The following is a 26625-nucleotide window of genomic DNA, read 5'->3' on the forward strand; positions in this document are numbered from 1 at the left end:
AGTGAGATAATTATAAAGAAAAACAGAGGTACAAATAACTGTGCATTGAAATTGCTCTCCTTGTGTACTAATAATGTGCCTTCTGTTAAAATACGATTTTATTTATCATTTGTTCAATCAAGGGATTTCTTGGAGTGTTTATTCCTACCATTTATTATTAACTTGCTTTGCTTTAATACAGAAGAACCGCTAACATTGCCATGGTATTTTGGTTTAAATAATTTTCTTTCTCAACTCTGAACCACGTCCAACATTAATGAAGCTTGTTAGCTGAAACTTTCTTACTGTGTTCATCAGAGAGCTAGAAACATCTTACGTGATTAGGTTTGTTTGTAAATTGGAACAATTCAGTTCAACTCAGTACTTTTTAAAGTACTTTTTTAAAGATTGCATTTGGTTTAAGCAAAGCATCTTTGCAGATATTACATTATCTGCTACATCTTCATACATCACTACTGGGAACCCAGAAAACCTGTAGGAAACTATTTCATAAATAGTTTTCTTTCACTTTTCAGATTGCAGAAGTAGTCCCTGCAAACTTCTTCTCTGAGACTTTGCAAACAAATGTTGCTGCATAGAGGTCAGGATTTTAACTGATTCATTTTCTCCCCTAACCTTGCTTCAATAGCTTGAGAGTTTCTGTCCTTCTAATGTTGATTGGTATACAGTATTCTTATCAGCTGGCCATATTCTTAGATTGCATGGTGAATTTTACTCCTGAGATTAGAGATGGTGAGTCTGTTTTGGTTTTGAGAGAGTAGGAGATCAGATAAGTTACACCAAGGTGGCTATATTAGAATCTTGTGCTCTCATTGCATTCTGTGGATATTTAAAAATAGCTCCTTGATATGAACTACTATACCAGCCTATTCATACTGTGGGTTAGTTCTTGTGTCTTCCTCTCTCTCTTCCTTTTTCTACACAACACTCTTAATCACTGTATCATATCCCTTTCTTTCAAATAACTAGATGTGAATCATTATAGTATAGGAATTAATACTAATAAAGATATGAAGTCTGAAGAGCAAGACTTCAAAATAGTATAGGTGGTACCTTGCTCAATTGTAGCAACTGTGAGAGGGATCTTGGAGTCCTCATGGACAATCACTTAAATATGAGCCAGTAGTGTGCTGCAGCTGCCAAAAAAGCAAACACAGTGCTAGGCTGCCTTAACAGAGGTATAGAATCAAGATCACGTGAAGTGTTAATTACACTTTATAATGCCTTGATAAGGCATTACTCGGAATACTGCATCCAGTTTTGGTCGCCACAGTGTAAAAAAGGTGTTAAGACTCTAGAAAGTAGAGTACAGAGAAGAAAAAGATGATCAGGGGACTGGAGGCTAAAACATATAAGGAACGGTTGCTGGAATTGGGTATGTGTAGTTTAATGAAAAGAAGGACGAAGGGTGATATAATAGCAGTGTTCCAATATCTCAGGGGCTGCCACAAAGAAGAGGCAGTCAAGCTATTCTCCAAAGCACCTGAAGGCAGGACAAGAAGCAACAGATGGAAACTAACCAAAGAGAGAAGCAACCTAGAACTAAGGAGAAATTTCCTGACAGTTAGAATAATTAGTGGAACAACCTGCCTCCAGAAGCTGTGAATGCTCCAACGCTGGAGGTTTTTAAGAAGAGACTGGATAGCCATTTGTCTGAAATGGTATAGGTCAGTGGTGGTGAACCTATGGCACGCGTGCCAGAGGCAGCACTCAGAGCCCTCTCTGTTGGCACGCACACCACTGCTGACAGCAGCAGGTCCATCAGGCTGCCACCGCCACCCAGAGCAGGAGCCCTGCCCAGCACAAAGGAGGCAAAGCAGCTGACTAGCAAGCTCGAGTAGAGGTGGTAGAGCAGAGGTCACCAACCATTGTCGATTGGCGGACTGGAAAAAAAGAGAGGGGAAGCATTTTACATGTATGCATGTGTGTAAGCACGCACGCACGTGCTGCAAATGGGGTGGGGCCAGTGCCTGCGTGAAACTAGCCCTGCCCCGTTCTTGCATGGTGCAGCGCCTCGTATCTGCACCCTGTGGTGCAGCGGCAGCCGTTTTTGCACCTTGCAGCATGATGCCCCGTTTTTGCGCCCCCAGTTTTTGTGTGCCAGAGGCGGCACTCAGAGGTGCCTCCCTGCCATCCCCCTGAGGGCACCACAATGCTGATGCGGCCCTGGCACTTTGCGATAAATAAGTGGGTTTTGGGTTGCTGTTTGGGCACTCGGTCTCTAAAAGGTTCGCCATCACTGGTATAGGTTTCGTGCCTGAGCAGGGGGTTGGGCTAGATAACCTCCAAGGTCCCTTCCAACATCATCATCATCATCATCATTATTAATCATTGCACAGTCACCCAGATGTTCAGACTGGATTTGGCATTTTTGTCTACCTGTCGAGTCCTTACCAAGGACCTGGGATAGGCAGATGTGGATGTTCGATGGTATTACAGATATCGTCACAGGATAGAAGCAGTTCCTAGTAAGGCTGCCTTTTGCAATTGACTAATGGCGAATTTGTCAATGCCAATGGTGTTCAACTGGTGCTCCAGTTGTTTTGGGATTGCATCAAAGGTGCCTATTACTATTGGTACTACCCTTGCTTGCCTTTGCCACAGTCTTTTTATTTCTTTATACTTTGTATTATTATTATTATTATTATTATTATTATTATTATTATTATTATTATTATTATTATTATTATCTGAAGGTAATGACCTCTCATTTATTTTTCCAAGTTCCAATCCTGGGACTTCCTGTTGGTCCCCCAAGCAGGTCTAAAGCCATTTTTTTATTTTGTCTTTTAACATGTATTGCCCTGTTCACCGCCCTGAGTCCTTCGGGAAAAGGGCAGTATATAAATAAAATAAATAAAATAAAATAAATAAATAAATAAATAAATTTAGTTCTTTGAGATCAGTGTGGTCAGCTAGGTGCTGTCACCTATTGTCACCATTGATTAATTTGTCTTTAATCAATATGCTTGTTATATACAGTATATTCTTTAAAAGGGTTGGCCAGAAACAAAATTTTATTCCAAATATAAAAAGTACCTGATGATGAGCTTGGTGCAGTATCAAAGAATAGCCCTTAATAGAGTAAGATTTGAGTTGCTGGACTCCATTGCAAGGTATGGAACATACAATGAGAGAAAGTATATATGTGAAGCTCCAGATACAGAAGACCTTGTATGTATGTCTGTCAATTTTATGCCTCAACCAAAACCCAATATTTAAACTCTTTACTTGACAAAATGACCTATTGGGACTTTAACAACAGATTTCCCTACCTTCAGGGTATTAATATGTAGCCAGCAGAACTTTCAAGTTTATAGTAAAAGTAGTTTGGTTTAGAGCGTGTATATACAACTAATTGGTGTCACATGTAAAGATAATTCATTTATCTGAATGCATCTTGTTCTGTACTTTGGTATATTCATACCTGTTTTATTCTTTTGTCAGTTGGCATTGTGCTGTGCCTTGATACAATCAATTGATTAATCATTAAACTTGATTAACTAATCCTTCCTGGTTCAGTACTACTTACCCATCTCTGACATATTACCATCCAGCCACTGTTTCAAAACTTATTTATTTATTTTTATTTTAATTACATTTATATCCTGCCCTTCTCCGAAGACTCAGGGCGGCTTACAAGCTTAGCAGTAGCCTTCATTCTATGTATATGCCTGCTTATTAGGGCTTTCACACAAACCCCAAGCGGCATTATTACAAAGTCAGCTTATTGCCCCCAACAATCTGGGTCCTCATTTTACCTACCTCGGAAGGATGGCAGGCTGAGTCAACCTTGAACCTGGTGGGATGCGAACCTGCACTAATTGCAGGCAGCTGGTGTTACTTAAGGAGGCGTTAGCCCACTGCTCCACCAAGGCTCTTGAAGCGAAGGTGAATTTACCAATTCCAAAGGCATTTTTTACATTGTTGAAACCTATTATAATTATGAATTTCATCCTGATGTTCCTTTGACATCTCTTTCACACCAATTTAAATCCATTGTGGGTTTTTTGTCATGCAATCTGGAATAACACTAAACAAGTCTACCCTATCTTCTGTTTAAGAGCTCTTTAGATAATAAAAGATAACTAATATGTTTCTCATGGTTTTCTATATACTAGGCTAATCATATCCATAACTTTTTTTCCTCCAGGTATCCTATAATCTCTGTTGCTGTCCTCTAGGCATGGATCAATTTGTCAATGTTCTTCCTAAAATACAGAAGTGTAAACAATATTTTTATGTGGTCTAGCCAACAGAATATAGAGGAATGAATACTTCTCTTAATCTTGCCATGTAGTTCTGTTGATTACTTTGAGAAAGAAGTATTTTATAAACAATCAGGGGAGGGAAGAAAAGGGATTTCAAATTGTAAAAGGAGAAATAAGAGACAGGGAAAATTACCTATAGTACTGCTAAATAAGGTAGTTAGTTGGTATAATGCAGACATTCCTTCATAATAAGAAATCTTAGTTCTTTGTCTTGTTTTAATCCATGCTAAACAATGTTAAGTCTTCTAATGAATTCTAATCAGCTGTTTTACCAAGAAAATTGGTCTTTACTTCATGTTGATGCCAGACAAAATCAAAAACAGATTATTAGGCTACTGGTTCACAAGGTCTTAGAAAAAACAATTATATGCATATTGAAATCAAGTATGGATTTATGAAAAATAAGTCATGCCAAACAAACCTGATTCTTTTTGATAAAAAGACCAGGTGGACTACTATAGGAATGCCACAGCATGCTGTATCTTGAGTTCAGCAAAGCATTAGTCAAAGTCTTCCATGAAAAGATGGCAAAATATTTGATGGACTGTCAATCCATGAAAGGTTATGTAAGAATCTTCCAAGCATTATCTGAATGTTCTGAACTTAAAAAATGCTTTAGTCCTTGTTGCCTTGGCAACAGTGTCTCTATTTTTCCATCAAGGTCATCTTCCTTACTCTTTACACCATTAATCAAAGAATCAATGAACTGAAAATGAAGAACATACTGATTTTTTAAAATTCAAGTGTATTATAATAAATAATGAAAAATAATATTTAAGTGTGATACTTTTGCTTTTTTGTTCTAGAGAGCAGTAGCTTATATTGCTTTGCATTTTAAATATTCCAGTGGTGCATAAACTGTGTGCCCAATTATTAGACAAGTTGTATTTTTGAGGATTAATGTTATTTGTGAACAATTACAGTGCTCTTGATCAATCCAAAATAATAATAAACCTCAAACCTGAATATTTAAGAAAGTAAAAGAGAGGTTTTGGCTTTCTTAGGAGAATATCTTTTGTGGTTGTTAGTTGCAAAGTCATGTCCGACCCATCGCGACCTCATGGACAACGTTCCTCCAGGCTTTCCTGTCCACTACCATCTTCTGGAGTCCATTTAAGCTCACACCTACTGCTTCAGTGACTCCATCCAGCCACCTCATTGTCTGTTGTCCCCTACTTCTATTTCCCTCAATCTTTCCCAGAATTAGGCTCTTCTCCAGTGAGTCCCTCCTTCTCATTAGATGGCCAAAGTATTTAAGTTTCAACTTCAGGATCTGGCCTTCTAAAGAACAGTCAGGGTTGATCTCCTCTAGGACTGACCGGTTTCAATGCCTTGCAGTCCAAGGGACTCGCAGGAGTCTTCTCCAACACCATAGTTCAAAGGCCTCAATTCTTTGGAACTCAGCCTTTCTTATGGTCCAACTTTCACAGCCATACATTGCAACTGGGAAGACCATAGCCTTGACTATACGCACGTTTGTTGGCAGGGTGATGTTTCTGCTTTTTAGTGTGCTGTCTAGATTTGCCATGGCTTTCCTCCCCAGGAACAAGCATCTTCTAATTTCTTGGCTGCAGTCCCCTTCTGCGGTGATCTTGGAGCCCAGGAAAATAAAATCTGTCACTATCTCCATTTCTTCCCCATCTATTTGCCAGGAATTGAGAGGGCCAGATGCCATGATCTTGGTTTTCTTAATGTTAAGTTTCAAGCCAACTTTTGCACTTTCTTCCTTCACCTGCAACAAGAGGCTCCTTAGTTCCACTTCACTTTTTGCCATTAGATTGGTATCATCTGCAAATCTTAGGTTGTTGATATTTCTCCCAGCAATCTTAATTCCAACTTTTGATTCACCTAGCCCGGCCTTTCTCATGATGTGCTCTGCATATGTTAAATAGGCAGGGCGACAGTATACAGCCTTGCCGGACTCCTTTCCCAATTTTGAACCAATCAGTGGTTCCAGGTCCAGTTCTCACTGTTGCTTCTTGACCCACATATAGGTTTCTCAAGAGACAAATAAGGTGGTCTGGTACTCCCATCTCTTTAAAAACTTGCCACAGTTTGTTGTGATTCACACAATCAAATGCTTTAGCATTGTCAATGAAGCAAAAGTAGATGTTTTTCTGGAACTCCCTAGCTTTCTCCATGATCCAGCGTATGTTGGCAATTTGATCTCTAGTTCCTCTGCCTCTTCGAAATCCTGCCTGTACTTTGGTAGTTCTCAATCCACATAATGCTGGAGTCTAACTTGCAGGATTTTAAGCATAACTTTACTAGCATGTGAAATGCGTGCAGTGGTGCGATTTGAACATTTTTGGCACTGCCTTTTTTGGAATTGGAATGTAAACTGATCTTTTCCAATCCTGTGGCCACTGTTGAGTTTTCCAAATTTGCTGGCAAATTGAGTGTAGCACTTTTACTGCATTGTCTTTTAAGATTTTAAATAGCTTAGCTGGAATACTGTCACCTCCACTAGCTTTGTTGTTGCTCAGCTTTTCTAAGGCCCACTTCACTTCACATTCTAGGATGTCTGGCTCGAGGTCAGTGACTACCTCATTGTGGTTATCAGGTACATTAAGCTCATTCTTGTATAGTTCTTCTGTGTAATTTTGCCACCTCTTCTTAATCTCTTCTGCCTCTGTTAGGTCCCTGCCATTTTGGTCCTTTGTCATGCCCATTTTTGCATGAAACGTTCCCTTCATCTCTCCAATTTTCTTGAAGAGATCTCTGGTCCTCCCTATTCTATTGTTTTCTTCTATTTCTTTGCACTGTTCATTTAAGAAGGCATTCTGATCTCTTCTAGCTATTCTCTGGAATTCTGCATTCAGTTGGGTGCATCTTTCTTTTTCTGCCTTGCCTTTCTCTTCCCTCCTTTCCTCAGCTATTTGCAAAGCTTCCTCAGACAGCCATTTTGCTTTCTTGCATTTCTTTTTCTTTGGGATGGTTTTAGTTGCTATCTCTTGCAAACCTCTGTCCATAGTTCTTCAGGCACTCTGTCTATCAGATCTAATTCCTTAAATCTATTTGTCACCTCTACTGTATATTCATTAGGGATATGATTTAGTTCATACCTGACTGGCCTAGTGCTTTTCCCTACTTTCTTCAATTTAACCCTAAATTTTCAAACAAAAAGCTCGTGGTCTGAGCCACAGTCAGCTCCTGGTCTTGTTTTTTACTGACTGTATAGAGCTTCTCCATCTTTGGCTGCAGAGCACATAGTCAGTCTGATTTCTGTGTTGTGATGTCTGGTGATGTCCATGTGTAGAGCCGTCTCTTGAGTTGTTGAAAAAGAGTGTTTGCTATGACCAACATATTCTTTTAACAAAATTCTGTCAGCCTGTTATTCCGGTTATCTTTTGGCTTCCTACTTTAGCATTCCAATCCCCCATGATGATAAGGACATCATTTTTTGGTGTTAGTTCTATAAGGTGCTGTAGGGCTTCATACAACCAGTCAATTTCATCCTCTTCAGCACTGGTGGTTGGGGCATAGACTTGGACTACTGTGATATTGAATGGTTTGCCTTGGATTCGAACTGAGATCATTCTGTCATTTTGGGGATTGTATCCCAGTATTGCTTTTCTTACTCTTTTATTGACTATGAAGGCTACTCCATTTCGTCTGAGGGATTCTTGCCTGCAGTAGTATACCTGATGGTCATCTGAATTAAATTCACCCATTCCTGTCCATTTTAGTTCACTGATTCCTAAGATGTCGATGTTCAGTCTTGTCATCTCTTGTTTGATCACGTCCAGCTTTCCTTGATTCATGGATCTTACATTCCAGGTTCCTATGGAGAAAAAATCTTTACAGCATCGGACTTTCCTTTCACCACCAGATACATTCACAGCTGAGCGTCCTTTCGGCTTTGGCCCAGTCGCTTCATTCTTTCTGGCGCTACTAGTACTAGCCCTCTGCTCTTCCCCAGTAGCATATTGGACGCCTTCCGACCTGAGGGGCTCATCTTCCAGCATCATATCGTTTTGCCTTTTGGTACTGTCCATAGGGTTTTCATGGCAAAGATACTGGAGTGGGTTGCCATTTCCTTTTCCAGTGGATAACATTTTGTCAGAACTCTCTGCTATGACCTGTCCGTCTTGGGTGTCCCTTCATGGCATAGCTCATAGTTTCATTGAATTATGCAAGCCCCTTTGCCACGACAAGGCAGTAATCCATGAAGGAGAGGAGAATTATCTATGTGTGTACAATTATTGGGCAACTATTAGTGTGCAGAATTATTATGCAACTAAATGAAAAATGAAAATTTTCCCATCTCACTCATTTATGTTCACCTGTTAAAGTGAGAATAATAAACAACTCAAAATTTACAAATAAATATTTCTGATATTTCAACAAAAAAATCAGTGACCAATATAGCCACCCTTCTTTTCAATAACAGTCATAAGCTTCTATTCATGGAGTCTGTCAGTTTCTTGATCTGTTGATAATCAACTTTCTGTGCAGCAGCAACCACAGCCTCCCAGACACTGTTCAGAGAGGTGTACTCTTTTCCTTCACCATAAATCTCCAGTTTAAGAAGGGCCCACAAGTTCTCAATAGGGTTTAAGGTCAGGTGTGGAAGGGGGCCATGTCATTATTTTTTTCATCTTTAAGGTTTTTACTGGCTAGCCACACGGAGTAGTTCGATTCATGCGATGGAGCATTGTCCTGGATAAAAATCATGGTCTTCTTGAAAGATGCAGACTTTTTCTTGTACCATTGCTCGAAGAAAGTGTCTTCTAAAAACTGGCAGTAGGTTTAGGAGTTGATCTTCAACCCGAAAAGGTCCAACTTGCTCATCTTTTATAATACTAGCCCATACCAGTACCCCACCTCCACCTTGAGTTGAAGTGGAGCTCTGTGCCCATTACTGATCCATCCACGGGCCCATCCATCTGGTCCATCAAGAGTCACTCTCATCTCATCGGTCCATTAAACTTCAGATATTTCTTGGCCCAGCCTTGCTGTTATATGCCTTGTTCAGTGGTGGTCAGGTTTCAGCCTTCCTTACCTTGGCCAGGTCTCTGAGCACTGAACACTTTGTACTTCTGGGCACTCCAGGTAGGCTGAAGTTCTGGAATAAGACAGCACTGGACAATAATGGGTTCCTGGAAGCTTCATGTTTGGTTCTTTTCAAATCTTTGGCAGTTAATTTGAGTCTTTTTTTGTCTGAAAGTTTCTTTCGACCCTGTTGACTATTTGCAACATTTGATGGTGATTATGCCCCAATATCTTAGCAATTTCAAGAGTGCTCCATCCCTCTGAAAGACTTTTTACATTTTTTGACTTTTCATAGCCAGTTAAATCTCTTTTTTGGCCTAGTTTGTCTGAGGAAAAGAAGCTGCCTAATAATTATGCACACCTTGATATAGGGTGTTGATCTCCTCAGGCCACACCCTCCCTCATTACACAAATAAACATCACCTGATATGCTTATATCCAATAAGCATTCAGGTTTGTGCAGCTTGGAGGTGGAAATTATGTATAAAAATGATGATATGCTCAAAATATTCACTTGCCTAATAATTGTGCACACGGTGTATAGTTAAGATTTTGGTAGCAGAGTATGATTCAATTTAATTTGAAAGCAAGATGGCTACCTAATTATCAAGTAGACTAACATAAATAATGCTTTGCAACAAATCATATTTCCCAGAGGAGCCCTAACCTTTAGGCAGATAGTTCACCTGGCTGATGTGAAATGGATTTTTCCATGGGGCCCATATCTAATTATCTCATGCAATCCCCGAAACTTTGTAATAATCATTAAGTATACAATGGTCTGCCTTTGGCTAATATCTTCTAATTCTGGGGCAAAACCCACATTTCCCTAGAGCACTGTAATTACTGTTGGGATAAACAGACCTCATGGAATCTGTGAAGTCATTTCCTTCTCATTTGTCACTATTCATTTCTCATTCTTTTTGCCCAAACATATTTATTTATCCTATGGGAGCTACTTTTCTTAAATATTACTCTTACCCCAAGTTATATGTCAACTGAATGAACTTCAGAAATAGCAAAGCAGGTAATGTGTATAGAGGGGTGTCCTTTTGAACGGTGACGATAAAACCTAAAGAGACATTGGTCAAAGGTTCTAACTTCTGTATAACACAACTTATTTTATAAATCTTCACTTAAATTTTGAATCGGGTTTAATTGCTAAAAGGATTGCCATGAATGTCTCTCTTTGGCAGTCACTTTAACAATTTGCCGTGGAGGGATCTAATTTTTCATTGAATAATATGCTTCTACATTAGCATATTCTGCCTAATTATAAGGCCACCAAGTTTAATGCCAATGAGCTTTAACATATTGCTTTAAATTCTGTCAGGCCTCAGGCTAGCTATAACTCTAAATCTTTATGTTTCCAGAAGTTCTCTGCATTCAGAAGCTAATTAACAGTAGAAACTTTTAAGAACTCAAGATTGTTAGAGAAATTCATTATTGCAGAGAAGGAAAAAAGTCAAATATATACAGGTGGTCTTGTTTGTCTGAACTTTGGGATCTCATTCTAAGTCTTTTTAGGTGTCACCCTTTCAGGTCAATGGGCTCATGGCCAAGCTTTTGTCAGCCTCGAGACCGGAATACACCTATTCCATGTTTACACTATTCTTCTCTCAGGCATAAGCTACACCGATTATATTGTTGCCTGTTTGAGATTACTGCTCCTGAATCTTGATGGCTCTGTCCTGAGTCCTAGTTTGTCTTCACTGTTAAATTATGTAGAACTTGAATCCTGTTCACAAAGATATCCTTTTGATAGCAGTAACTGCCTTCAGTGTGACCACTATGGAGCAGAATCTAGATTTAGGACCTTAGTTTTGCCATTTAATAAAGTATGAAAATAAAACATTTTCAAATAGCAAGTGTGCAGCAGAGCCGTTAATATAATTCCCACTGTGCCCCTTCTGAGCTCTGGGAACACTTAGAACAAGCATACTTCAAGGTTTGATAGCTCCTGTAACAGAGTCTGTTTCTAAACAAAGTAAGAAGATAGAAAATATATTGGCAGTTGCTGTACCATGTTTGTTCCTTTCATAGTAGATAGCAATCTAATAGCATTTCTTCTATAGCAGATGGCACGAAAGGGATTTGAGGAAAGGAAGTGCATGACTTACATGGGATTTAGAAAATTGCATCTTTGTGAATTACTATTTTTTATAATAGAGAGCAAGTGGCTCGGGGAGCAGAAGAGCCTAAGATATTTTGAATAAAATATATCTATTGTTCATACGCCTGCAGGCCTCACACATACATGCAACACACTACTGAAGGCATATATGTTCTGATGTCATACATTTATCATTTCTTGTAGATGCTTGGAATCAAGTAAATACTCAGTGTGGGTCAGGACGCTGAGCCTGTCGATCAGATGGTCGGCAGTTTGGCGGGTTGAATCCCGAGTGCTGCATAGCAGAGTGAGCACCTGTTACTCGTCCCAGCTTCTGCCAACCTAGCAGTTCGAAAGCACGTAAAAATGCAAGTAGAAAAATAGGGACCACTACGGTGGGAAGGTAACAGCGTTCCGTGCGCCTTTGGCGTCCAGTCATGCCGGCCACATGACCACGGAGACGTCCTCGGACAAGCGCTGGCTCTTCGGCTTTGAAACGGAGATGACCACTGGCCCCTAGAGTCGGAATCAACTAGCACACATGTGCAGGGGAACCTTTACCTTTACCTTTAATTACCGGGAGGGAAGGGGGCTTTATGTTTTCTCATGTTTTGCTTGTTTTCCAGGAAATATATTTCTTATTAAGAGGGGGTAAATAGAGAAAACAGAATTACAAGTCTTCATATTTTGGTAGTTTGTCAGCAAGAAGGAAATATTGGTATGAGAGAAATATATATTCATTATACCAAATGTCCCAAGTGTTACAATTTCTAAGGTTACATTTCTTTTGTTGTGTTTTGTTTTTGGTAAAAGATGGTGTTAATATGAGATCCTGAATGTTCCTTCAAAAAATTCTCAGAAAGTAGACCCTCTCAACCCTCCAAGATGATATTCTAATGAAGGAATAAATAAAGGCGGGAAATAAAAAATAAACACATATCTTTTCAGAAAAGAAAGATGAAATTAAAAGATCTGTGAGCTAAACTATGAAAAAAAACTATAAAAATTTAGGTGACATCTTGGACAACTGTACCTAAAAGGTTGAAGCTCTAGAACTATGGGTTTTAACCAGGAGCCAAGAAAAGAGTGCAAACAGTCAGACTCAAAGTCACACCAGATAGAGAATGGATGGGATTTTTTTTTCTTCCCATCTGTTTCCAGTTCAAAAGTTAATCTTGGATTTAAAAGGCTTACGCGTCACCATTTAAACTCTAGTACTTCCATCATTAATATATTTGCTCTACCTGTGCTTAGATGCACTGATCCTAAACAATACATCATTCAGATTTTAGTTCTTATATTCGTTGTTTGAATTGTTGATTAAACCTGCAAGTTTAAGACTCATTGGTTCAAAGAGGATTATCTCCTAGCTATATGAAATTCAATTTTTTTTTGCAAATCACCCATAAAGATATAGTACTAGTGTATTTCACATGGAGAACTGAAACTATTATAATAATCTTTATAATATCCAGTCTCCCATTGTGCCAGTTTTTATCTCCAGGCATAAGAGTCACTTATTTTTGTTATTGAATACTGCCATTTGTGCCGAAATGTTGCATACAGCAAAGCAGTCCCCTCTGTGAATGTTTATATTTTACACAGCTATAAAGTCACTGGAATTTCATGCAACCATAGAATTAAACTGATGTACAGTGCCTGATTATGTAGGAATTGAATCTATATATATTGCCTTGTTCAATTCTTGTACATGTTTAAGTACTTTGTATGAATAGTTTCCTTGCATGAGGATTTAGTCAAAGAAGATCACAAATCAGCCTTCATAAACAGCACCAAATACTCTGAAGCTAGTTTTCTTCAAGCAGGAGGTTCATTCTTCTGCTATACTGTCAGATCTTCCGCTCTTAAAAATATTGAAATGGTCTACATATCAAATTGAGAAAGACGTTTAAGAATATTACTTCTTTGAAGGGGTTGGGGTTTTGTTTTGTTATTTTGGATGGTGAAAATAAATACAGTAATTGATTAAAAGGCAAGTTTATAGTGATTGGAATGATCAAAGACAACCAATCATAAAGCTGCTGACAGATGACTACAAACAATCATTGGTGCTATGAGCATGAGTTACAAGAACTCAAGCAATTACTAACAGATGGTCTTGGTGAAATGATGTTTATTGGGTCATACAGATTCAGAAACAGCTGAACATCTGAACAAAAAACTATTTTCTTTAAAAGTCCTGGGAATATGTGCTTCTGTTACTTGCACTTTGTACCTTTCTTGAGGAATATATAAATCATCCAGGTATATATTCTGGGTATTATGCAGTTTGATTTATCTGAAGCTTAGAGGTGGATCACCTGATACAATTAGTTGTTGTTGTTGTTAGCTGCAAAGTCGTGTCTGACCCATCGCGACCCTATGGACAACGTTTCTCCAGGCCTTCCTGTCCTCTACCATCTTCTGGAGTCCATTTAAGCTCACGCCTACTGCTTCAGTGACTCCATCCAGCCATCTCATTCTCTGTCATCCTCTTCTTCTATTGTCCTCAATCTTTCCCAGCATTAGGCTCTTCTCCAGTGAGTGCTTCCTTCTCATTAGGTGGCCAAAGTATTTGAGTTTTAGCTTCAGGATCTGGCCTTCTAAAGAGCAGTCAGGGTTGATCTCCTCTAGGACTGACCGGTTTGATCACCTTGCAGTCCAAGGGACTCGCAGGAGTCTTCTTCAGCACCACAGTTCAAAAGCCTCAATTCTTTGGCACTCAGCCTTTTTTATGGTCCAACTTTCACTGCCATACATTGCAACTGGGAAGACCATAGCCTTGACTATACACACTTTTGTTGACAGGGTGATGTTTCTGCTTTTTAGTGTGCTGTCTAGATTTGCCATGGCTTTCCTCCCCAGGAGCGTCTTTTAATTTCTTGGCTACAGTCCCCATCTGCAGTGATCTTGGAGCCCAGGAAAATAAAATCTGTCACTACCTCCATTTCTTCCCCATCTATTTGCCAGGAATTGAGAGGGCCAGATGCCATGATCTTGGTTTTCTTAATGTTAAGTTTCAAGCCAACTTTTGCACTATTCTTCTTCACCTGCAACAAGAAGCTCTTTAGTTCTTCTTCACTTTCTGCCATTAGAGTGGTATCATCTGCATATCTTAGGTTGTTGATATTTCTTCTGGCAATCTTAATTCCAACTTTTGATTCCTCTAGCCCTGCCTTTCTCATGATGTGCTCTGCATATAAGTTAAATAGGCAGGGTGACAGTATACAGCCTCGCCGGACTCCTTTCCCACTTTTGAACCAATCAGTGGTTCCGTGCCCAGTTCTCACTGTTGCTTCTTGGCCCACATATAGGTTTCTCAAGAGACAAATAAGATGGTCTGGTATGCCCATATCTTTAAGAACTTGCCACAGTTTGCTATGATCCACACAATCAAAGGCTTTAGCATAGTCAATGAAGCAGAAGTAGATGTTTTTCTGGAACTCTCTAGCTTTCTCCATGATCCAGCGTATGTTGGCAATTTGATCTCTAGTTCCTCTGCCTCTTCGAAATCCTGCCTGTACTTCTGGTAGTTCTCGATCCACATACTGCTGGAGTCTAGCTTGTAGGATTTTAAGCATAACTTTACTAGCATGAGAAATGAGTGCAATGGTGCGATAGTTTGAACATTCTTTGGCACTGCCTTTTTTGGAATTGGAATGTAAACTGATCTTTTCCAATCCTGTGGCAACTGTTGAGTTTTCCAAATTTGCTTGCAAATTGAGTGTAGCACTTTTACTGCATCGTATTTTAAGATTTTGAATAGCTCAGCTGGAATTCTAGCTTTGTTATTGCTCAGCTTTTCTAAGGCCCACTAAGGCCCACTTCAGTTCACATTCTAGGATGTCTGGCTCGAGGTCAGTAACCACCTCATTTGGATTATCAGGGACGTTAAGCTCATTCTTGTATAGTTCTTCTGTGTAATTTTGCCACCTCTTCTTAATCTCTTCTGCCTCTGTTAGGTCCCTGCCATTTTGGTCCTTTATCATGTACAGTGTTGCAAACCTCTGTCCATAGTTCTTCAGGCACTCTGTCTATCAGATGTAATTCCTTAAATCTATTTGTCACCTCTACTGTATATTCAACAGGAATATGATTTAATCCATACCTGAGTGGCCTAGTGCTTTTCCCTACTTTCTTCAGTTTTAGCCTAAATTTTGCAATGAGAAGATCATGGTCTGAGCCACAGTCAGCTCCTGGTCTTGTTTTTACTGACTGTATAGAGCTTCTCCATCTTTGGCTGCAGAGCACATAGTCAATCTGATTTTTGTGTTGACCGTCTGGTGATGTCCATGTGTAGAGCCTTCTCTTGGGTTGTTGGAAAAGAGTGTTTGCTATGACCATCGTATTCTCTTGACAAAATTCTATCAGCCTGTGCCCTGCTTCATTTTGTACTCCAAGGCCAAACTTGCCTGTTATTCTGGTTATGTTTTGGCTTCCTACTTTAGCATTCCAATCCCCCATGATGATAAGGACATCATTTTTTGGTGTTAGTTCTATAAGGTACTGTAGGGCTTCATAGTACTGGTCAATTTCATCCTCTTCAGCACTGGTGGTTGGGCATAGACTTGGACTACTGTGATATTGAATGGTTTGCCTTGGATTCGAACTGAGATCATTCTGTCATTTGGGGGATTGTATCCCAGTATTGCTTTTCCTACTCTTTTATTGACTATGAAGTCTACTCCATTTCTTCTGAGGGATTCTTGCCCACAGTAGTATACCTGATAGTCATCTGAATTAAATTCACCCATTCCTGTCCATTTTTGTTCGCTGATACCTAAGATGTCGATGTTCAGTCTTGTCATCTCTTGTTTGACCACATCCAGCTTTCCTTGATTCATGGATCTTACATTCCAGGTTCCTATGAAGAAAAAATCTTTACAGCATCAGACTTTCCTTTCACCACCAGACACATCCACAGCTGACCGTCCTTTCGGCTTTGGCCCAATTGCTTCATTCTTTCTGGCGCTACTAGTACTAGCCCTCTGCTCTTCCCCAGTAACATATTGGACGCCTTCCGACCTGAGGGGCTCATCCTCCAGCATCATATTGTTTTGCCTTTTGGTACTGTCCATAGGGTTTTCATGGCAAAGATACTGGAGTGGGTTGCCATTTCATTCTCCAGTGGATCACATTTTTTCAGAACTCTCTGCTATGACCTGTCCGTTTTGGGTGGCCCTGCAGGGCATAGCTCATAGCTTCATTGAATTACGCAAGCCCCTTCGCCACGACAAGGCAGTAATCTATGAAGGGGGATACAATTAGGCTGTTTCATAAAGTTTCCCTATTTTTTTTCTCCATCCAATGTTTTTCCCCCCACTTGTAAGCTAAAACTGTGGAAAAGAAAGAGAATGGCATCAACCTGTTTTCCTTCATATTGGTTCCTTGCTAATCAGCTGAGCAGTTTGGGTGGAATATGGATACTATATAACCCTCCTCTCCTCTCTTAATTCCTGATGATAGAGACAGACTATAAAGGAAAGGGACATATCAATTGCTAGCAAGCAAAGAGTTCTATTTAAACAGTGAACCATAACATAAGTCTTAACATTATCAGGTAAAGTACTAATTATGGCATGCATGTTTATTTTATTTATTAATGTGTCTAAATTCAAAGCAAATGAGCAATAATTTGATTTTTCATTAATATTTTACTTTGGTTCCACTTTAAAGTTCTACCAGTTCAGTTAATGAAATAATGAAAAGCAATTCTTCATTGATTCCAGTTCATATAACAAGGCAGCCTAAACAAATAATTTTAAAAAGCCTCGTATCTAATCCATACCTGAAATCTGAGGGACAGGCTTTTATGCACTGGACTGAATGTTGGAAAGGACCATTCAAAAGGTTTATTAAGGTCCTGGCAAGAGAAAAATGTGAAAAAATATTTAACAATTAGATTAATAAAGCCTGGTTTCATTAAGTAAAATAAAATAACAAAAGGGAGGAGAAGATAATTTAGGAAATTAGAAGGTGGAAAGAAAAGTTTAAAGATTATGTACTGTGTTAAAGTGCATTTGCTTTCTAATCTGCTGATACTCCTAAAATCTGCCTTCTAATTTATTTTCTTCCATCTCTCCAATAGTTTCATTATAAATTTGTTTATGGATCAGTTAGACATGATCTGCAAAACCAGTTTTCCACTAATATCCTTCAAGAATACATTGTGGACTGAATCATGAAATTCAGTTAAGCAGTGGGTGAATGGAGGGAAAACTCTGTTCTTGAACAGTACTTCTATCCACATTTCAGAGATTCGGACTATGCTACCATACAAACAGTCTCCCTAAGTTTAGTTCTGTGATTGTTTGCTGCTGATAATAAGCAGGAAGCTTGCTTCTAGAGCCCAGTGGGACGTCTTAAGATCATTAATCAGATTCCTATTTGCAAGCTCACATGCCGGCCAAATAATACTACTGTGCAATATATATTTCCCCAGAATACGTCAACAAACATATCTTGAAAGGGAAAAGAATGATAGGTGTGTATGTAGGCATGTGCAGGAGAGAGAAATTTATATTCTGTCTTTTGTGGGGGAGCTCCAGCAGCATACTTTGTGCCTTCTCTTCCTATTTTTCCCCATAACAACACTATGAGGTAAAGTTGGGCTGAATCACCTACAGTGGTAAGCTTTTGGGGCCAAAGGTGAAACTAGAATCTGGCTCTTAGTCCAACATCTTAACCACTACAGTACACTGGAATGGATCTCTAATATGCATGTATGGATGAATAATTTGAAGTGTTCATTGAACTCTAATTTAAACTTTTGTTTTATGAAACCAAGTATAGCTAACCACTGATTTACTTCATTCTAGGGCCTTAATATTAAATTCGCTGTATGTTGACTTGCTATAAAGTCAACTGTGGAAAGACGTTGACCTTCATTTTGTGCTATAGATTTTAGAGTTCCATCCTCTCCTACATCAGTTTACATCGTTGCTAAAACAGCTCTGTTCTTTTTGCATCTATATTTTGCTCACATAAATCGTCTGTACAAAAGAGAATTAATTATTCCCTGGCTAAATGTGGATTCCAACCATTTATGTTAAGAGAACACTTCTTTGCCTATTGTACGAAAATGTAGGTATGACTTTCTAGTTCTCAGTATATCAAGGCATAGGCAGAATTTTACCAGACAATAAATATGGTATTGAAGATAGTTTACCTTGCATTCAGAAGTTACTGAAAATAAAGAAAATCTCATGAGATGAAAATAGCAGACGATCTTAACTGCAGACAATGGGTGTACTGAAGATCAGCTTTATGATTATATTTTGGGGGCAGAGGATAGGAATGCTTGTCCGAGGAACTTATCAAATGAGGCTTTTCATTCATTCATTCATTCATTCATTCATTCATTCATTCTTTATAGCCACCCTTATCAGTCAATGACTCTGGGTTGCTTACAATTGAAAAAAAAATGTATTACAATGAAATATACTAAAAACACTAAAAATATCCAGGTTAAATATACTTAGGAGCAAGATGGCCAGTTAGCAATACAGCCAAGATTCCCCTGTCCAGTTGCTTGATCTTTTTGACTGAGTTCCATGCTGGTTCTTCTTCTCTTTATCTTCTACTTCCTTCCTCTTCGTGTTATTTTCCCCTCTTTCTTACTTGCAACAGACAGAATTAATCTCAGAACAACTATGGAAAGTAAATAAAACATTGTTCATGTTCCACTCTGCTTTGTTGTGCACTGGTATAAGATAGGACAAGTATGTAGGTAGGTGTTTTCAGATGATACAGCTGAAGTCAAATTAAAATCTTTTCACAGTTTTTTGTGATCTATAAAATGGATCGCTATTGGGCTTGTTTTGGGTAAACAGGCCTGAATTTTGAGAATACTATGGTCTGAGTTTGTATATGTTTGCTGCTACAAGTGATATTACCATTGTGTGTAAATAGTGTGAGAATTACGTGTGAACAGAGTCACAGTGTGGTGAAATTTAATAAATAAAATAAATGAAAACATCTGACTCATTCATAGGAAGATAAATATGCTATTGCTTAAGCTTTCAAACTTGCTGTGAATATCTGATGGGGCTTTTTATTGCCAAACACTTCTCATGCGGCTTATCACCATGTTTCTTTATCCCACAGGGTGTCCACATTGTAAAAACTCAATTCCGCATTTCACAACAGCAGCAGAACTCTTTAAAGAAGATCGTAAGGTAATTCTAGAGTCATTTTGGGTTTTTTGGGTAGGAATTTCAGCTTATTTGGTGTGTTGTTTACTTTCTTTGCTTTCAGAAACATGTGAATAATTTCCCACTTTGCCCCTCTTCTTGATTTCTTCCAGTTAAATATGGGTAGAGGAGAAGGAGGTACCGGTATTTTGTTTTGGGGCAATCTCAACTTGAGGTGAAGTGCAGTTTAATCTCTTTGTCTAGAATTTAAGGAAAAGAAACACAAACATAAAAAAACCAACCTGAGAGCAGCTTGAGCTTTACTTGTTATAAGTGTTACCACTGGTTCTATTACTAAAAGAGACCTACTGTTTTTTTCAGTTTTAAGATGAGACATTCTCATTAGGCTGAGAATGTTGTTTGGCTAGATTCAGACTGTGGGAAAGGCTCCTTTATTTTCTGAGAGTGGTCTTCTATCTAACACATAATGTAGATAGCATTATCATCTTCAACAGTCCCCTGATGTACTCATCAAAGTTCAGAAAGATCATTGCAAAATGACAGATCTACAGTAGTTGTAAGGTTCCAATAGTAAGGTTTAGGAATATTGCCCTATGAGAAAATGTTGAGGGAAGTTACTGAGTCTTGGGGAAAGTGAACGTGGAATTCCTGATCTAGGTTTAGTCAAGCATGTGGAAATTCTTAATGCTGAATGAGCTGCACATTAGTAGGTGAATGTATCTGTGCATAGCTGTATAAATATATATGCATAAGCACAAACTTAATATGTATTTGTGTTAACCATTTTGGGGGGATTCTGGTGCTATACGTTTTCACCAAAGTGAAAGATATAATTTTGTCACAAACTTTCCTCCCAAGATTGCTTCAAATGAGCATTGCATTTTTCTCTGATGTTCTTGAGTGCAGGTCACAGAAGAATGAATTTAAATTAAAGGAAGGCAGATTTAAGCATCCTAAGAGTAAGAGCTGTTTGATAGTGGAACCAATTACCCAGAGAGATAGTGGATTTGCCTTCACTGTGTATCTTTGGATCAAGTCTAGAGACCCTACTATTGAGAATACTTTAATTAGGATTCCTTCACTGAACAAGGAGTTAGTCTTAATGGTCTGAATGGGCTTTTGAAACCCTGATTCTGAACAAGAAGTTGAATTAGGAAAGGCATGGAAGCAGCAATACATTCCTCCTGCTGTAGCAGGCACTTCAAGGAGAAGTATATTGCCTTCTTTTGCACATATGTGAGGGCTTTTAAGATCTTGATTATCCAGCATCAGTTCCTCCTTTGCCATACCATCAATACTAAGCAAACTTATTGGTTTTCAAAACTCAATGTGGTTTTATTCCATCTGGCAATCCATCCCAGGTACACATGCAACTCCATACATACTCTTTCCTCCTACAGCATGCGTGAATACCACAACTTTGTGGATAGCCCATTTCATGAGTCTTTCTCAACTAATTTCCCTGATACTGATAACTTTGTGAGTATAGTGTTAAATAACGTTGCCCAAATTATGGGTGATTTCAGAATTTGCATTGCTTCCATTGATTAATAGATTTATTCAAACCCTGTCAAAGGTTGAAAGAAGTCATTTTAGCCCTCAAGATGGTGATTGATGGATGCAGCCCTTATTTCAACTAATAGTAGAAATAAGAAATGTGCCAGCCAACTAAAATGTAGAAGTATAAAGTTTAATGAGCTGGAACCTTAAGTTCCAATTGAGGATATTGAGTTTAGAGTGTTCCTGAAGGCCAGGCATATAAGAAAAACAGCTATGTTTTTATCTACCTTGCTTGACTTTTCAAGGTAGTGTAGATTGATAATTCTATACTATTTCTTCAGTCATATGCAGTTCAATTCTGCTGAAGTGTTCTTGGATTTGTTAATGACCTTTATGGATATTCCATACAGACTGTAATGCTGCTCAGGAATTCACTTCAGTATTATTGTAAAGCTCTTTTTAAAAAATTCCTTTCTCAAATTTCTGCGAATCTTTCTTTTGGTCTGGCTGCTGCTACACAGTTCAGTAGACAACAGATAAGCAGATCTGTGAAACAAATTGAACTTTAAAAATCCAGCGAGCTTTTAATTTTCCAAGGAAAATATTTGCATGTGCCACACAGCTTTCTACAAGCTTCTATTTGTCTCCAACATTGTGATTCTCAATTTTCCCTCTTCTTAAGTCAGTTAATATATTACCACAATGGAGGAACAGATTGCATAACCCAGATACAAGAATTAAGATACAGAGTTATATGTCTATGCCTTTTGCTAGCTATTTATTGAAAATCCTTGAACTATGTCATTGCCTTCACAAGGGGCTTTCCTATTTGAGAAACTGCAGTGCATATTTTTAGGACCATAATTCCAGTACCTTCAGCCAACGCAAATATTTGGCTTCAACTGTTTCCATTAAAGTTGGCCATCATGAAAACAATTAGGAAACTTTGAAAAGACAGAGTATTTATAGCTGGTTCCATTTTACGTCTGACATTCCTTTAGAATTGTATATTTGGAATAGTTCTTGCCCACTTGTCTGTTTTGTACTCTGTGTAAAGGTAAAGTTAGTGTAATATTTAGACTTATGAGGAAACAAATTACCCAATCACCATACAGTAGTATATCATAAGAATATTAGAGACCTAACAGTAAATAAATGAAAACATTTTTAAATGTTGAAACCAAAGTGTATCCTATTTACATTCATGCAGTGTAATCAGTATCACACCCAGTCTTGTGACCTCTTAAAGCCTAACCAATGTATTCTCTTGTGAACTGTTGTAAATATGACTGTAAATACACACACTGCATTTTATATTGCATTTTATATTGTTTTTTGCTTTTAACTATACAATGGCCAAGATTATTTTGAGTGTAAAATGGGCTGTACCTAAATTTGATAAATAAATAACAAAAAAAAAGATTTAGGATTTCCTTTTTCTGTTTACCAACATCAGCAAATACATATCCCGAAGGCTTTAATCTAGTCACATCAGAAACACCATTAATATGCCAAACGATCCTCAACTCTTCTTCTAGGACCACATTCTCAGTCACTTTATCTCATCTACAGCTGTGGTGTTCTTGGAGTGGTTTGCCATTTCTTTCTCCCTCACAGAATGTAACAACATCTTTGCCATTATAAGTAAAGTGATCATCTGCCTCCAGCAACTTCATATACTGTCACCACCCTGTATAGATGACAGCTTGCTTTAGCTGGGCTATACTTCACACCACGAGTAATCTTATTGGGACTATATATTCTACACACTCCCAGCCTTCTTTCTCATCACAGACATTATTCCCAGCATACATGCAGAATCCAAACATAGGCTCATCTCCTGGAAATCACCATGTAACTTCATTGAGATGTTCAGGGAGCATGACATTTAATTGGCATAATAGTTAATAAAAATTAAGTATCTTTCACAGCCCCTGTATAGGGAACCAGCATTCTGTAATATTCACATGCAGCATCAAGCTGAAGTCACTTGGCCTCATCATCCTTTTCTGTATAAATGGGTTTGTCAACTTCACTACTTTCTAAAAGTAGTGTTATTTTTAAGAGAGATAACATTTCAGTCTGAGAAAGAACATTGGGGGAATTAAAGACTTGCCCTTTTTCATTCTTCCCTAAAATCAATGTTCAGTAAGCTATTCACTTCCATTTTCATAACACAAGTCAATATTTGCTCCTGTGGAGATTTATTTCCTTGAATCAATAAGCTGATGAGTGGCAGTACATAATTTCAACAGCAAAAAAGCTAACTATTCCTGCAGAAGGCTTTTATTATTGCACCCACATGTAAGACCTTAAAGAACAGTCCTTGGAAAGACAAAGAAGGGGAAGAACATGAACCCTTAAAATGACTTTTTATTCTATTTTAGTCAAAGAAAACTGAGAATGGAGTTAATACTTTGCTGTTCTTTTGTTTGAACACAAATAAATAATAGCAGTTATATGCTTCAATTACTGATCATTTAAATAAAAAACCCTAACTTTAAAGAACAATAAATTTAAATTGAAGTATCTCACACAGTTTTTCTCTGTTTTATTACATTGTTTGAAAATACTAGTAGTGCATTTTATTAAGTATTGAGTACCATCACAGCCCGTGTCATAGCAGAATTCACTTATCTGTAGATAATCATTTGTTCCTGGATAGGAACCCCAGATTTTTTGATGGTTTAGGATTTTGTTCATTTTTATCCATTTTAATATAATGACAACTAAGTTTTCAGAACATTCCTTTTTACTTCTTTTTGACTATGAATGTGGTATTACTAGCTTTTCACTCTGTGCAGATAAAGATGCCTTTTCTGGTAAAAGAGACAGAAGGTCATCTGTTCCAGGATTCCTGTTTAATAAAACAATCTAACCTGTGTGAATTGCTACCTTATTGAGTTCAGTGACAACTAGTCCATGTTTGGGACCTTTGTTTGGTATTTTATGAAGTATGCAATGTATGAGGGGATACAGGTAGGCCTTGACTTACTATGACTCAGTTGAGCCCAAAATTTCCGTTGCTAAGTGAGATATTTGTTAAGTGAGTTTTGCCCATTTTACAGTCTTTCTTGCCACAGTTGTTAAGTGAATCACTGCAGTTCTTAAATTAGTTAACATGGTTGTTAAGTGAATCTGGCTTTACTATTGACTTTGCTTGTCATAAGATTGCAAAAGGTGATCAAATGACCCCAGAAAACTGCAACTCTCATAAATATGAGTCAGTTGCCAAGTGATCAGGTGGCCATAGGAATGTTGCAATGGTCATGTGAAAAATGGTCATTAGTCATTTTTAATTAAAGGGAAACTACCTTAATTTCCTTTTTCTGTACAACCTCTTGTTCTCATCTTAGTATCATTTCTGAGATGGAACAGTGATGAGAACTGCATACATTGTTGTTCAAATGTGACTGTTAAAGACACTGGAAATAACCCATTATGTATCCTTTCAATAAATCATTAGACAACTTTTTACTAAAAGGAACATCCAACTGTTTCCTGAAAAAATGTTTTAAAAAATACGGTAAGTATACTGATGCTCAGTTGCTTTGAACCACAAAATGGGTGACAAAGTAATAAATTGATAAAATATAAACAAAAATACTGCTATTTCAGTAGAAAAAAATAAAAAATCTGAGAAAACATTTCTCATAAAATCAACATTTTAAAAGACTTGAAAATTTCCAACTTTTTTAAAAAAATACACAAATATGCAATTGACTATCTGGAAAGTCTCAAGTTAAAGTACAAACACCTGGTGAAAAACTAGGCCATTTTTAATTCTTGACATCCAGCAAAGCTAACTTTTCAACATTTATCTGGGTTTCATTTTGGATTATTTCTGAAATTCTTTTCCAGAAAAATCAATTCCTATACTACTTGCCTGTACTCTGATAAACTATCAGATAAAAGCTGGCAAGGAATTGACATATCAGGTTTCTATCAACATCTATAAAGAAATAGGATTCCAAAGGAATGTTGTGGGTTAATACCACAGCTGACACTATTGTACTTTATATAAGTAAATAACAGATACATGAAAAAATGTAGAAGTGAACCATGGACTCACTGAAGACTACTCTACCACTAGCTATTATTTGCTGAGTTGAGGAACTTGCTAGCTAGCATTTTCAGAAAGGCTCTAAGAAACTGGCAGATTAATGCTTCAGAAACTCAGTAGATTTAGAATTAAAAAATACATATTTTTAAACTTTATTGTTTTGTTCCAATTAAATTAAATTTTGTATTTCCTTCTCAGAAGCTATACAACTTCAGAAGTTATACATAGTTATAATTTGCCATACAGCTATATATGAGGATAAATCCTTAATGTAAAGGCATCTGGATTTTTGAAGTATGCTGTCAATTTTTCCTGGGACTTCACTCTTTGGGGTGCAGTATTTCATTTTCAAATAAATCAGGATAGCTGTTCACCAATCTACCTCAGGGCACTTCATGACAGGATTAATGTGCATTCTTTCCATTCTTGTGTCAACATAAATTGCGCTGTCCCCATAGCCAAGCTCTATTGTTTTGCAACAACAAGGCCAGCAGATGGTTCTTTCCTTACAGATCTAATATGGGACAATTTCAGGGGAGCCATTGGAAGATTCCCCAGTTTCCTTTCCTCTCACAACCTAAATCATCATCCACTGACAGGAAAACCAGTTACTCTCCATAACAAGTGACAGGTGGGTTGGCAGACTCAAGACATGTGCTCAAGGTGCAGAGTTTTGTTATTTTTCAAGTTGCACAAGTGAAAGGAGTGTTTATTGGTCTTGTGTAGGGCAATTTATTTTGCTGTCAATTAAAAAAAATCCTAGCTGCTAGATCAGTATGAAGTGGGAATATACAGAGTGGCATAGCAGAATCCTTGCAGGTACATCAGCAGAGGCATCCCACATTATCCTGTACTTCCTCTGAACCCTGACAACAAGTCATTCAAATTGTCAGTTTTATCTACAAATATTAGTCTTCTGGAAGACAGATTTCATTATATCAAGATTGATATCCACATATTAAAAAATGATCACGCTGTCATACAAGTCCATTCTAGAAGATTAGCATTTCCATATAAATAAACAAGCATTGCTCTTTCAGAAGTATGTCAATCATATTTAAAGATGGAGCTGGCAGCACCTCGAAGTAGCCCGCAGAGTATGCATAGTACAAGTGGTCTATAAATTTTGGAATAGTCCAAGTGGTAGTATCCTCTCTAACTAATAAACAATAAAGCTAATTTGTGAAAATCCTGTTATACATTTATTTGGGAGTATCACTTCCCTAGTTTAAATGAGCTGTAATCTTTTTTTTTTGTTGGGGGAGGTCATAAATGCATTGGTCTTTTGAAGTTTATGTTTAAAAGCAGGTCCAAGAAGTTCCAGAAGATTAGTATGTGTACAAACAGAACTCATGTCACAACTGACCAAAGGACTGATTATGCTTTACATAAGCAAATGTCAAGAATGAAGAATCAGGAACACATGTTAAGTTTCAGTTAAGATGATTTATTGTTCATTCCTATACACAAAAATTTAGTCAACAGTCAGTACTAAATTGGTGCTATATAATATTTAACACAATTCAAGAA

At 37.9% G+C, this 26625-nt stretch overlaps 1 protein-coding gene across 1 annotated transcript in view; it reads left to right on the plus strand.

Moving 5' to 3' along the window:
• PDIA5 (protein disulfide isomerase family A member 5) overlaps positions 1–26625 on the plus strand; it is a 255436-nt gene that overhangs the window by 210540 nt on the left and 18271 nt on the right. The window contains exon 15 of the mRNA XM_083349866.1: positions 19486–19556. Within this exon, the coding sequence (XP_083205992.1) occupies positions 19486–19556 (71 nt within the window). The remainder of the gene's footprint in view (positions 1–19485; positions 19557–26625) is intronic.

Source organism: Vipera ursinii (assembly GCF_947247035.1).
Source record: "Vipera ursinii genome assembly, chromosome: 1".
NCBI classification, from domain to species: domain Eukaryota; kingdom Metazoa; phylum Chordata; class Lepidosauria; order Squamata; family Viperidae; genus Vipera; species Vipera ursinii.